This window comes from Bombina bombina, chromosome 4 (genome assembly GCF_027579735.1).
Source record: "Bombina bombina isolate aBomBom1 chromosome 4, aBomBom1.pri, whole genome shotgun sequence".
Lineage (NCBI taxonomy): Eukaryota > Metazoa > Chordata > Amphibia > Anura > Bombinatoridae > Bombina > Bombina bombina.
Genome location: NC_069502.1, coordinates 401,526,075 through 401,540,940, shown reverse-complemented (window position 1 = coordinate 401,540,940; position 14,866 = coordinate 401,526,075). Strand labels below are relative to the sequence as shown.

General features: G+C 41.9%; 1 protein-coding gene across 2 annotated transcripts in view; it reads right to left on the bottom strand.

Annotated features, from left to right (window-relative positions):
- Positions 1-14,866, bottom strand: part of RFC4 (replication factor C subunit 4) — a 271,306-nt gene that overhangs the window by 139,077 nt on the left and 117,363 nt on the right. For both annotated transcript variants that reach the window (XM_053710182.1, XM_053710183.1), the window contains 3 exons: positions 6,179-6,322; positions 5,081-5,201; positions 3,599-3,724 (listed from right to left, as the gene is read on the bottom strand). In XM_053710182.1, the coding sequence (XP_053566157.1) occupies positions 3,599-3,724; positions 5,081-5,201; positions 6,179-6,322 (391 nt within the window). The remainder of the gene's footprint in view (positions 1-3,598; positions 3,725-5,080; positions 5,202-6,178; positions 6,323-14,866) is intronic.

Sequence of the window (14,866 nt, the reverse complement as noted above, 5' to 3'; positions counted from 1 at the left end):
GAAGCTTTAATATCCTGACTTCTGTCAGAAAAATTTTCATTTCTACTGAATCTATTAGAGTTCCTAGGAAGAGGAGAGAGAGAACTCTTTTCTATGTTCACTTTCCACCCATGACACCTCAGAAAGGCCAGAACAATGTCCGTATGGGACTTGGCGATTTGAAGAGTCGACGCCTGAATCAGAATGTCGTCTAGGTAAGGGGCTACCGCTATGCCCCGCGGCCTTAGAACCGCCAGAAGGGACCCTAGAACCTTCGTAAAGATTCTTGGTGCCGTGGCTAACCCGAAGGGAAGAGCCACAAACTGGTAATGCCTGTCTAGGAAGGCGAACATGAGGAACTGATGATGATCTCTGTGAATCAGAATGTGGAGCTAAGCATCCTTTAAGTCCACTGTAGTCATATATTGACCCTCCTGGATCATAGGGAGGATGGTTCGGATTGTCTCCATCTTGAAGGATGGGACTCTGAGAAATTTGTTTAGGATCTTGAGATCCAAGATAGGTCTGAAAGTTCCCTCTTTTTTGGGAACTATAAAGAGGTTTGAATAGAAACCCTGCCCCTGTTCTTCTCTTGGAACTGGGTGGATCACTCCCATAACCAGTAGGTCTTGAACGCAACGTAAGAATGCCTCTCTTTTTATCTGGTTTACAGATAGTTGTGAGAGATGAAATCTCCCCTTTGGAGATGACCCTTTGAATTCCAGAAGATATCCCTGGGAAACAATCTCTAGCGCCCAGGGATCCTGGACGTCTCTTGCCCAAGCCTGGGCGAAGAGAGAAAGTCTGCCCCCCACTAGATCCGGTCCCGGATCGGGGGCTACTCCTTCATGCTGTCTTAGAGGCAGCTGCAGGTTTCTTGGCCTGCTTCCCCTTGTTCCAAGCCTGGTTAGGTCTCCAGACTGGTTTGGACTGGGCGAAATTTCCCTCTTGCTTTGCATTAGAGGAAGTTGAAGCTGCGCCACTCTTGAAGTTTCGAAAAGAACGAAAATTATTCTGTTTGGTCCTTAACTTATTGGACCTATCCTGAGGAAGGGCGTGACCTTTTCCTCCAGTAATATCAGAAATGATCTCCTTCAGACCAGGCCCGAATAGGGTCTGTCCCTTGAAGGGGATGTTAAGAAGTTTAGACTTTGAAGTAACATCTGCTGACCAGGACTTAAGCCATAGCGCCCTACGCGCCAAAATGGCAAAACCTGAATTCTTAGCCTTAAGTTTGGTTTGTCTAGAATATCGTCTAACGGGGTCTCTACCTGCAGAGCCTCCTCAAGAGACTCGAATCAAAAAGCCGCTGCAGCAGTAACTGGGGCTATGCATGCAAGAGGCTGGAGAATAAAACCTTGGATGTATAAACATTTTCTTAAGGAGACCCTCCAATTTTTTATCCATAGGAACTAGGAAAGCACAACTGTCCTCGACGGGGATAGTTGTACGCTTAGCTAGGGTAGAGACTGCTCCCTCCACCTTAGGGACCGTCTGCCACGAGTCCCGCATGGCGGCATCTATGGGAAACATCTTTTTGAAAGCAGGAGGGGGAGAGAACGGCACACCTGGTCTATCCAATTCCTTAGTAATAATTTCCGAAAACCTCTTTGGGACTGGAAAAACATCAGTGTAAACAGGCACTGCAAAGTATTTGTCCATTTTACACAATTTCTCTGGAACCACAATGGGGTCACAGTCATCCAGAGTCGCTAAAACCTCCCTAAGCAATAAGCGGAGGTGTTCAAGCTTAAATTTAAACACTGTCATTTCAGAATCAGACTGAAGTAACGCCTTCCCTGAGTCTGAAATGTCACCCACAGATAGAAGCTCATCTGCCTCGGCTTCTGAGTATTGTGAGGGTATATCGGACACAGGCATTAAAGCGTCAGAAAGCTCTGTATTAGTTCTAGCCCCAGAGCTGTCTCGCTTTCCTTGTAACCCTGGCAGTTTGGACAATACCTCTGTGAGGGTATTATTCATAACTGCCGCCATGTTCTGTAAGGTAAAAGAATTAGACGCGCTAGATGTACTTGGCGTCACTTGAGCGGGTTATAAGTTCTGACACATGGGGAGAGCTAGATGGCATAATCTCCCTTTTTTCAGTCAGAGAACACCCTGGAGATAAATCTTTAAACGCCATAATATGGTCTTTATAGTTTATAGAAATTTCAGTACATTTGGTACACATTCTAAGAGGGGGTTCCACCATGGCTTCTAAACATATTGAACAAGGAGTTTCCTCTATGTCAGACATGTTTAACAGACTAGTAATGAGACAAGCAAGCTTGGAAAACACTTTAATAAAGGTAAAACAGCAGTTAAACAAAAACGTTACTGTGCCTTTAAGAGAAACACTTAAACTGCAAAACAGTGAAAAAATAGAGTAAAGTCTTTGAAATTTTTACAGTGTGTGTAAGGGACTAAAGCAGCATTGCACCCACTTGCAAATGGATTATTAACCCCTTAGGCCCCAAACCGGATTTAAAAAAACGTTAAAAAACGTTAAGACAGTTGAGCACCCTGCCACAGCTCTGCTGAGGCTCCTACCTGCCCTCAAATACGATTTTGTGCAGAAATAAACCCCTTGTAATGGTCCTCAGGTGTCAGAGGACTCCTCTAGGGAAGCTGGATGTCTCAGTCTGAATAAAAACTGCGCATTTAGAGCGCTAAAATAGGTCCCTCCCACCATGTACTGGATGCCAGAGGGGCCTTAAGAAAGTACTCCTAGGAGTATCTGATTAGCCATGTGGAAACTAGGCCCCAAATAAAGAGTTATCTCCCTCAGAGAAAAAACGTCCTATTTATGAAGTCATGTAAACGTTTTTCACTAAGTAATACAAGTAATAACATGAGTATTACCCTGTTTTGTAAGCATGATCCCAGTCGCTGTCAAATCACTGCATCAGGCTTACCTCAATATACACAAGGCTCTGTCAGCATTTTCTAGAACTCATTTCATCTCTCTAGAAATAAAAATACTGAACATACCTCAAAGCAGGTAATCTGCAGACCGTTCCCCCAACTGAAGTTGTCCCATACTCTTCAGTTATGTATGAGAACAGCAGTGGACCTTAGTTACAAACCGCTAAGATCATCAAACCTCCAGGCAGAACTCTTCTTCTAATTTCTGCCTGAGAGTAAAACAGTACAACGCCAGTACCGTTTAAAAATAACAAACTCTTGATTGAAGGTAAAACTACACTAAGTCACCACATATCTCTTGATACTTCCTTTCTTGTCGAGAGTTGCAAGAGAATGACTGGGGGTGGCAGTTAGGGGAGGAGCTATATAGACAGCTCTGCTGTGGGTGTCCTCTTGCAACTTCCTGTTGGGAAGGAGAATATCCCACAAGTAATGGATGAACCCGTGGACTGGATACACCTTACAAGAGAAATTAGAATCTTGTTAGTCTATTGCATGACTATTGTAATCATGGCAATGATTAGAAAAACAGGCTAAGGGAGAGTTCCAGTAGATCCATAAATGTTCTGTGCGCCTGAAGCCCTTTTATTCCATTTCCAAACTGTCCACACCCACCTTGACTGATTGCACCCCCCACGATTAGATACAAGCTACTGCTGTGGCATTGTCTGACAAATTGTTATAGTTGTCATACCCCAGCTATTTCTACCAGTTCTTCTTCTGTTATTTCTTTCCCTGCTGTCAGCCTAGATGCACTCTGTAGGAATGTGATGGCTTTCCTCAAGTCTCCTTCTGATACTTCTATTAAGCAATTCATTGCCTGTAATAAACACAATTGAAGTCATACATAATAAAGCATACAATGTTAAACAAGTTAAGTATATTTGAAATATAATGACAAAGCTAGCTAGAATCGGCTATTCTATTTAAATTATAAAAAGTCTACTGTACTGCATTTCCCAAATCTGAAGATATACACAGTTATTCTCTATTATTCCAATATGAAAAACTGACTGGCCCATACAGAGATCCCACAGTACCAACAGCTAAAGCCCATCTTCATGCGAAGTTAAAAGGACAGTCAAGTCCAAAATAAACTCTCATGATTCAGATAGAGTGTGTAATTTTAAACAACTTTCCAATTTACTTTATCACCAATTCTTTGTTATCGTGGTATTCTTAGTTTAAAGCTAAAGCTAGGAAGTTCATATGCTAATTTCTTAGACATTGAAGGCCGCCTCTTATCTGACAATTATTCACCACTAGAGGGTGTTAGTTCATGTGTCTCATAGATTTCATTGAGCTCACGCACGTGAAGTTACCTAGGGGTGAACACTGATTGGCTAAAATGCAAGTCTGTCAAAAGAACTGAAATAAGCAGGCAGTTTGCAGAGGCAATTAGAGGTAAAACGTGTATTATAATGGTGTTGGTTACGTAAAACTGGAAAATGGGTAATAAAGGAATTATGTATCTCTTTAAACAACAAAAATTCTGGTGTTGACTGTCCCTTTAATTAAGAAAGCACTTTCTTTACAAAGTCCCTAAAGGGGCGAGATAGCCTATTCTTATCCTCATAGTCCAGAGCACAACATACGGTAAACAACAAAACATATCGTTTTCACCTTTGACACTCATATATAAAGCAATGAGTGTTGCAGTATTGAGGAATAGATAATCATCGTGCACATATGCGCATTATGGAGCTCTCGCCATTACAGACTATAAGTATACAACTATGGTGTTTTATTCCATATTATTGTGTATCATGTGTATCAAGAGCACAGTACATTACATTATTTGAATAAAGTGAGCAACAAGAGTAATTTGTTGTTTAGTGAGTTTAATTTTCTTTTTCTTCTTGATTCTTTGCAATGCGTCGGTAACATACAAAGGTGTTGTCAATGTAACTATTTAGAATGATCTGATGTAAAATTATGTCAATTTGTTATTCAAAAAAAAAAAATTTTTTTAAAAATTGCTCTAGCCTTAAAATAAATAACACGTTTCTGCCAATTATAGTGCATAAAAAATATACTACCTGCTACTTCCATTTTGTTTTATACAAGGTTTTAGCATGTGTAAATTACTAGATTTCCCATACAAGAAAAAACAAACAAAAAAATTACTTTGAAGCTCCAAGCATTTAACTAGAAAAAAACTAGGACAATATTTTACCTCTTTAGTAATTTTAACATTTTCTTTTTCACAGATTTCTAGTATCCTTTGGGTCTGAATCTTGTCAGCAAGTGGTTTAAAACGGAACTTAGAACATCGAGATGTCAAAGGTTCAATTATTCTGGAAAAAGCAACAAGAGTTTATAAATTAAAAAATGTCAGTCTCAAATTTAATATCTTAACTTAAAGGAACACTAAACCCAATTTTATTATTTTGTGATTCAGATAGAGCATACAATTTTAAGCAACTTTCTAATTTACTCCTATTATCAATTTTTCTTCTCTCTTGCTATCTTTATTTGAAAAAGAAGGCATCTAAGCTAAGTAGCCAGCCAATTTTTGGTTCAGACCCTGGACAGCACTTGTTTATTGGTGGGTGAATTTATCCACCAATCAGCAAGAACAACCCAAGATACCAAGAGAATGAAGAACATTTGATAATAGGAGTAAATTAGAAAGTTGCTTAAAATTGCATGCTCTATCTGAATCACAAAAGAAAAAAATTGGGTTCAGTGTCCCTTTTACACAATTAATAGCAGTGTAAAGCATATTCGTTTCTTACAACTTGGGCAGGTAGAAACATATGGATTTTCCATAGTATTAAAAGTTATAAAAACACAAGCAAGTAGTTCACGCACACCACACACATAAAACCCATGGCAGAATCCAGGTGATGCTTCTTTTTCTGCTGTAAAGCGTTGTAAAAGGGAAAAGTCTATTTTTTTATTTAATCCTATCCAATCAGGTTGGCACAAGCTAAGTTAATACAAAAACACCTATGGGTACTGTGCTCTTATGAACTGCGTAAGAGACACATCCTGTATCTCAAACTGTAGCATAACACCACACAGTAACAATCCACACTGCAAAGAATATATATATATATATATATATATATATATAAAACAACAACATAAACACACTATTTTATTTTGGGAGGACACACACATTCTTCTGTGCTTCTCAACTACAGAACTTCATTATCAACGGACCAAACTTTGCACATTTGCAACCTTAGGCTGCTCAGTAATTATATATTGTAAATATATTATTGTGCTGGTATAACCTGTCTCAGGAAAAAAAAAACATAATACAGACCTGCTAACATAGTTACAAATAAGACAGAACCGAGTTGTTTTGGACTCTTTTTCCATAGTGCGTCTCAAGGCAGCCTGTGCAGCAGAGGTCATGGAGTCAGCTTCATCCAAGATTATAATTTTAAAAGGAGGGCATGGCTTACCGCTGCAGAATAACATAAGAAATCATGAAAGAAACATGCTTAAAAAATATTCATAAAAAAGCAATTGCTATAGGGTAAGGTCAAATTATAAATGATGGATGTGTTAAATTGTAGCTTCTTCCCCCAATTTTAAATCTGGACTCCATGAAAAACATAATTTATGCTTACCTGATAAATTCCTTTCTCCTGTAGTGTAGTCAGTCCACGGGTCATCCATTACTTATGGGATTATATCTCCTCCCTAACAGGAAGTGCAAGAGGATCACCCAAGCAGAGCTGCTATATAGCTCCTCCCCTCTACGTCATACCCAGTCATTCGACCGAAACCAAACGAGAAAGGAGAAACTATAGGGTGCAGTGGTGACTGGAGTTTAATTTAAAATTTAGACCTGCCGTAAAAACAGGGCGGGCCGTGGACTGACTACACTACAGGAGAAAGGAATTTATCAGGTAAGCATAAATTATGTTTTCTCCTGTTAAGTGTAGTCAGTCCACGGGTCATCCATTACTTATGGGATACCAATACCAAAGCTAAAAGTACACGGATGACGGGAGGGACAGGCAGGATCTTTACACGGAAGGAACCACTGCCTGAAGAACCTTTCTCCCAAAAACAGCCTCCGAAGAAGCAAAAGTGTCAAATTTGTAAAATTTCGAAAAGGTGTGAAGTGAAGACCAAGTTGCAGCCTTGCAAATCTGTTCAACAGAGGCCTCATTTTTAAAGGCCCAAGTGGAAGCCACAGCTCTAGTAGAATGGGCTGTAATTCTTTCAGGAGGCTGCTGTCCAGCAGTCTCATAGGCTAAACGTATTATGCTACGAAGCCAGAAAGAGAGAGAGGTAGCAGAAGCTTTTTGACCTCTCCTCTGTCCAGAATAAACGACAAACAGGGAAGAAGTTTGGCGAAAATCTTTAGTTGCCTGCAAATAAAATTTCAGGGCACGGACGACGTCCAGATTGTGCAGAAGTCGTTCCTTCTTTGAAGAAGGGTTAGGGCACAATGATGGAACAACAATCTCTTGATTGATATTCCTGTTAGTGACTACCTTAGGTAAGAACCCAGGTTTAGTACGCAGAACTACCTTGTCTGAATGAAAAATCAGATAAGGAGAATCACAATGTAAGGCCGATAACTCAGAGACTCTTCGAGCCGAGGAAATAGCCATTAAAAACAGAACTTTCCAAGATAACAGCTTGATATCAATGGAATGAAGGGGTTCAAACGGAACACCCTGTAAAACGTTAAGAACTAAGTTTAAGCTCCACGGCGGAGCAACAGTTTTAAACACAGGCTTAATCCTGGCCAAAGCCTGACAAAAAGCCTGAACGTCTGGAACTTCTGACAGACGTTTGTGTAAAAGGATGGACAGAGCTGAGATCTGTCCCTTTAACGAGCTAGCAGATAAACCCTTTTCTAAACCTTCTTGTAGAAAAGACAATATCCTAGGAATCCTAACCTTACTCCATGAGTAACTCTTGGATTCGCACCAATGCAAGTATTTACGCCATATTTTATGGTAAATTTTCCTGGTAACAGGTTTCCTAGCCTGTATTAAGGTATCAATCACTGACTCCGAGAATCCACGCTTTGATAGAATCAAGCGTTCAATCTCCATGCAGTCAGCCTCAGAGAAATTAGATTTGGATGTTTGAAATCAGAAGGTCCTGTCTCAGAGGCAGAGACCAAGGTGGACAGGACGACATGTCCACTAGATCTGCATACCAGGTCCTGCGTGGCCATGCAGGCGCTATTAGAATCACCGATGCTCTCTCCTGTTTGATCCTGGCAATCAATCGAGGAAGCATTGGGAAGGGTGGAAACACATAAGCCATGTTGAAGACCCAAGGTGCTGTCAGAGCATCCTGGACCTGGATCCGTAACAAGGAAGCTTGGCGTTCTGGCGAGACGCCATGAGATCCAGATCTGGTTTGCCTCAACGCCGAAGCAGTTGGGCAAACACCTCCGGATGAAGTTCCCACTCCCCCGGATGAAAAGTCTGGCGACTTAGGAAATCTGCCTCCCAGTTCTCCACGCCTGGGATGTGGATCGCTGACAGGTGGCAAGAGTGAGACTCTGCCCAGCAAATTATCTTTGAGACTTCCATCATCGCTAGGGAACTCCTTGTCCCTCCCTGATGGTTGATGTAAGCCACAGTCGTGATGTTGTCCGACTGAAACCTGATGAACCTCAGAGTTGCTAACTGAGGCCAAGCCAGAAGGGCATTGAAAACTGCTCTTAATTCCAGAATGTTTATTGGAAGGAGTCTCTCCTCCTGAGTCCATGATCCCTGAGCCTTCAGGGAATTCCAGACAGCGCCCCAACCTAGCAGGCTGGCGTCTGTTGTTACAATCGTCCAATCTGGCCTGCTGAAGGGCATCCCCCTGGACAGATGTGGCCGAGAAAGCCACCATAGAAGAGAATCTCTGGTCTCTTGATCCAGATTCAGCATAGGGGACAAATCTGAGTAATCCCCATTCCACTGACTTAGCATGCACAATTGCAGTGGTCTGAGATGCAGGCGTGCAAAAGGTACTATGTCCATTGCCGCTACCATTAAGCCGATTACCTCCATGCATTGAGCCACTGACGGGTGTTGAATGGAATGCAGGACACGGCAAGCATTTAGAAGTTTTGTTAACCTGTCCTCTGTCAGGTAAATTTTCATTTCTACAGAATCTATAAGAGTCCCCAAGAAGGGAACTCTTGTGAGTGGCAATAGAGAACTCTTTTCTACGTTCACCTTCCACCCATGCGACCTTAGAAATGCCAGAACTAACTCTGTATGAGACTTGGCAGTTTGGAAACTTGACGCTTGTATCAGAATGTCGTCTAGGTACGGAGCTACCGATATTCCTCGCGGTCTTAGTACCGCCAGAAGAGAGCCCAGAACCTTTGTAAAGATTCTTGGGGCCGTAGCTAACCCGAAGGGAAGAGCTACAAACTGGTAATGCCTGTTTAGGAAGGCAAACCTTAGGTACCGGTAATGATCTTTGCGAATCGGTATGTGAAGGTAGGCATCCTTTAAATCCACTGTGGTCATGTACTGACCCTTTTGGATCATAGGTAAGATTGTCCGAATAGTTTCCATTTTGAACGATGGAACTCTTAGGAATTTGTTTAGGATCTTTAAGTCCAAGATTGGTCTGAAGGTTCCCTCTTTTTTGGGAACCACAAACAGATTTGAGTAAAACCCTTGTCCGTGTTCCGACCGCGGAACCGGGTGGATCACTCCCATTAGTAAAAGGTCTTGTACACAGCGTAGAAACGCCTCTTTCTTTATCTGGTTTGCTGACAACCTTGAAAGATGAAATCTCCCTTTTGGAGGAGAAGCTTTGAAGTCCAGAAGATATCCCTGAGATATGATCTCTAACGCCCAGGGATCCTGGACATCTCTTGCCCAAGCCTGGGCGAAGAGAGAAAGTCTGCCCCCCACTAAATCCATTTCGGATCGGGGGCCCTCACTTCATGCTGTCTTAGGGGCAGCAGCAGGCTTTCTGGCCTGCTTGCCCTTGTTCCAGGACTGGTTAGGTTTCCAGCCCTGTCTGTAGCGAGCAACAGTTCCTTCCTGTTTTGGAGCGGAGGAAGTTGATGCTGCTCCTGCCTTGAAGTTACGAAAGGCACGAAAATTAGACTGTTTAGCCCTTGGTTTGGCTCTGTCTTGAGGCAGGGCATGGCCCTTACCTCCAGTAATGTCAGCGATAATTTCTTTCAAACCGGGCCCGAATAATGTCTGCCCTTTGAAAGGTATGTTAAGCAATTTAGATTTAGAAGTCACATCGGCTGACCAGGATTTAATCCACAGCGCTCTGCGCGCTTGAATGGCGAATCCAGAGTTCTTAGCCGTAAGCTTAGTTAAGTGTACTACGGCATCAGAAATAAATGAATTAGCTAGCTTAAGGACTCTAAGCTTGTCTATAATCTCATCCAATGGAGCTGAGCTAATGGTCTCTTCCAGAGACTCAAACCAGAATGCCGCCGCAGCCGTGACAGGCGCAATGCATGCAAGGGGTTGTAATATAAAACCTTGTTGAACAAACATTTTCTTAACCCCTTAATGACCGCAGCACTTTTTCATTTTCTGTCCGTTTGGGACCAAGGCTATTTTTACATTTTTGCGGTGTTTGTGTTTAGCTGTAATTTTCCTCTTACTCATTTACTGTACCCACACATATTATATACCGTTTTTCTCGCCATTAAATGGACTTTCTAAAGATACCATTATTTTTATCATATCTTATAATTTACTCTAATTTTGTTTATAAAATATGAGGAAAAAATGGAAAAAACACACTTTTTCTAACTTTGACCCCCAAAATCTGTTACACATCTACAACCACCAAAAAAATCCCATGCTAAATAGTTTCTAAATTTTGTTCTGAGTTTAGAAATACCCAATGTTTACATGTTCTTTGCTTTTTTTTGCAAGTTATAGGTCCATAAATACAAGTAGCACTTTGCTATTTCCAAACCACTTTTTTTCAAAATGAGTGCTAGTTACATTGGGACACTGATATCTTTCAGGAATCCCTGAATATCCATTGACATGTATATATTTTTTTTTAGAAGACATCCCAAAGTATTGATCTAGGCCCATTTTGGTATATTTCATGCCACCATTTCACCGCCAAATGCGATCAAATAAAAAAAATTGTTCACTTTTTCACAAATTTTTTCACAAACTTTAGGTTTCTCACTGAAATTATTTACAAACAACTTATGCAATTATAGCATAAATGGTTGTAAATGCTTCTCTGGGATCCCCTTTGTTCAGAAATAGCAGACATATATGGCTTTGGCTTTGCTTTTTGGTAATTAGAAGGCTGCTAAATGCCACTGCGCACAATACGTGTATTATGCCCAGCAGTGAAGGGGTTAATTAGGGAGAATGTAGGGAGCTTCTAGGGTTAATTTTAGCTTTAGTGTAGTGTAGTAGACAACCCCAAGTATTGATCTAGGCCCATTTTGGTATATTTCATGCCACCATTTCACCGCCAAATGCGATCAAATTAAAAAAAAACGTTAATTTTTTCACAATTTTAGGTTTCTCACTGAAATTATTTACAAACAGCTTGTGCAATTATGGCACAAATGGTTGTAAATGCTTCTCTGGGATGTCCTTTGTTCAGAAATAGACATATATGACTTTGGCGTTGTTTTTTGGTAATTAGAAAGTCGCTAAATGCTGCTGCGCATCACACGTGTATTATGGCTAGCAGTGAAGGGGTTAATTAAGTAGTTTGTAGGGAGCTTGCAGGGTTAATTTTAGCTTTAGTGTAGATATCAGCCTCCCACCTGACACATCCCACCCCCTGATCCCTCCCAAACAGCTCCCTTCCCTCCCCCACCCCACAATTGTCCCCGCCATCTTAAGTACTGGCAGAAAGTCTGCCAGTACTGAAATAAAAGTTTTTTTTTGTTTTTTTTTAAAAGAAAAAAAAAAAGCATATTTACATATGCTGTGTTTAGGATCCCCCCTTAGCCCCCAACCTCCCTGATCCCCCCAAAACAGCTCTCTAAGCCTCCCCCCTCTGCCTTATTGGGGGCCATCTTGGGTACTGGCAGCTGTCTGCCAGTACCCAGTTTGCACACAAACAAATGTTTATTTTTTTTTTATCTTTTTCTGTAGTGTAGCTTCCCCCCCCCCCCCACCCCCCCCACGGACCAACCCTCACCACATAAATGACACCTAAAGTTTTTTTTTTTTTACATTCTAGGTCCCACTTTTATTTTGTTTTGGGACACATTTTTCTGTAGTGTAGCGTTTCCCACCCGTTCCCTCCCCGTGCACGCGCCCGCCCCCTCATGCACGTGCGCGCGCCCGCGCGCGCCCCCGGACTCCCCCGCCCACGATCCCGCCCCCCTCCACATGACCAGGGCCATCGATGGCCGCCACCCACCTCCCACACCGGCTCCCACCCACCAACGATACCGGCCATCGATGTCCGGTGCAGAGAGGGCCACAGAGTGGCTCTCTCTGCATCGGATGGCCGTAGAAGGTTATTGCAGGATGCCTCCATATCGAGGCATCACTGCAATAACCGGAAAGCAGCTGGAAGCGAGCAGGATCGCTTCCAGCTGCTTTCCACACCGAGGACGTGCAGGGTACGTTCTCAGGCATTAACTGCCTTTTTTCTGAGGACGTACCCTGCACGTCCTCGGTCATTAAGGGGTTAAGGTAACCCTCTAACTTTTTATCCATTGGATCTGAAAAAGCACAGCTATCCTCCACCGGGATAGTGGTGCGCTTAGCCAGAGTAGAAACTGCTCCCTCCACCTTAGGGACCGTCTGCCATAAGTCCCGTGTGGTGGGTTCTATTGGAAACATTTTTCTAAATATAGGAGGGGGTGAAAAAGGCACACCGGGTCTATCCCACTCCTTGTTAACAATTTCTGTAAGCCTTTTAGGTATAGGAAAAACGTCAGTACACGTCGGTACCGCAAAATATTTATCCAGCCTACATATTTTCTCTGGAATTGCAACCATGTTACAATCATTAAGAGCCGCTAATACCTCCCCTAGTAATACACGGAGGTTCTCAAGCTTAAATTTAAAATTTGAAATGTCTGAGTCCAGTTTACTTGGATCAGATCCGTCACCCACAGAATGAAGCTCTCCGTCCTCATGTTCTGCAAATTGTGACGCAGTATCAGACATGGCTCTATTATTATCAGCGCACTCTGTTCTCACCCCAGAGTGATCGCGTTTACCCCTAAATTCTGGCAATTTAGATAATACTTCAGTCATAACATTAGCCATGTCTTGCAAAGTGATTTGTATGGGCCGCCCTGATGTACTTGGCGCCACAATATCACGCACCTCCTGAGCGGGAGGCGAAGGTACTGACACGTGAGTTGAGTTAGTCGGCATAACTTCCCCCTCGTTGTCTGGTGAAATTTTCTTTACATGTACAGATTGGCTTTTATTTAAAGTAGCATCAATGCAATTAGTAGACAAATTTCTATTGGGCTCCACATTGGCCTTTAAACATATTGCACAAAGAGATTCATCTGTGTCAGACATGTTTAAACAACTAGCAATGAGACTAGCAAGCTTGGAAAATACTTTTCAAATAAATTTACAAGCAATATAAAAAACGTTACTGTGCCTTTAAGAAGCACAAAAAAAAACTAAATTAGTTATAGCAACCAAATTTTCACAGTAAATGCATTAAGTTAGCAAAGGATTGCACCCACCAGCAAATGCATGATTAACCCCTTAGTACCCAAAAACGGATAACGATTTAATATAAACGTTTTTATCACAGTCAAAAACACAGTCTCACAGGTCTGCTGAGAGTGAATACCTCCCTCAAAACTAGTTTTGGAGACCCCTGGGCTCTGTAGAGACGTCCTGGATCATGGAGGATAAATAGGAAGACTGTGACTGAATTTTTACTGCGCAATAAAGCGCCAAAATAGGCCCCTCCCACTCATAATACAACAGTGGGGAAGCTCAGTAAACTGATTTTATTCATAAACAAACGACAGCCATGTGGAAAAATAATGCCCATAAAGTTTTATCACCAAGTACCTCAGAGAAAAACGATTAACATGCCAGTAAACGTTTAAAAATAAAATTATGAAATGTTACTAATAAGCCTGCTACTAGTCGCTTTCACTGCAGTGGAGGCTCAAATATAAGTTAAATGTATACAGTATTTTCTTAGTGAAGTTCCATTCCCTAGAAATACCTCAGTGTAAACATACATACATATCAGCCTGATACCAGTCGCTACTACTGCATTTAAGGCTGCACTTACATTACATCTGTATTAGCAGTATTTTCTCAGTCAATTCCATTCCTTAGAAAATAATATACTGCAACATACCTCCTTGCAGGTGAACCCTGTCCGCTGTCCCCTGTTCTGAAGTTACCTCACTCCTCAGAATGGCCGAGAACAGCAAATGGATCTTAGTTACGACCGCTAAGATCATAGACAAACTCAGGTAGATTCTTCTTCTAATGCTGCCTGAGAAAAAACAACACACTCCGGTGCTGTTTAAAATAACAAACTTTTGATTGAAGAAATAAAAAACAGAATTTATGCTTACCTGATAAATTACTTTCTCCAACGGTGTGTCCGGTCCACGGCGTCATCCTTACTTGTGGGATATTCTCCTCCCCAACAGGAAATGGCAAAGAGCCCAGCAAAGCTGGCCATATAGTCCCTCCTAGGCTCCGCCTACCCCAGTCATTCGACCGACGGACAGGAGGAAATATATATAGGAGAAACCATATGGTAACGTGGTGACTGTAGTTAGAGAAAATAATTCATCAGACCTGATTAAAAAACCAGGGCGGGCCGTGGACCGGACACACCGTTGGAGAAAGTAATTTATCAGGTAAGCATAAATTCTGTTTTCTCCAACATAGGTGTGTCCGGTCCACGGCGTCATCCTTACTTGTGGGAACCAATACCAAAGCTTTAGGACACGGATGAAGGGAGGGAGCAAATCAGGTCACCTAAACGGCTTGCAAAACCTTTCTCCCAAAAATAGCCTCCGAAGAAGCAAAAGTATAAAATTTGTAAAATTTGGCAAAAGAGT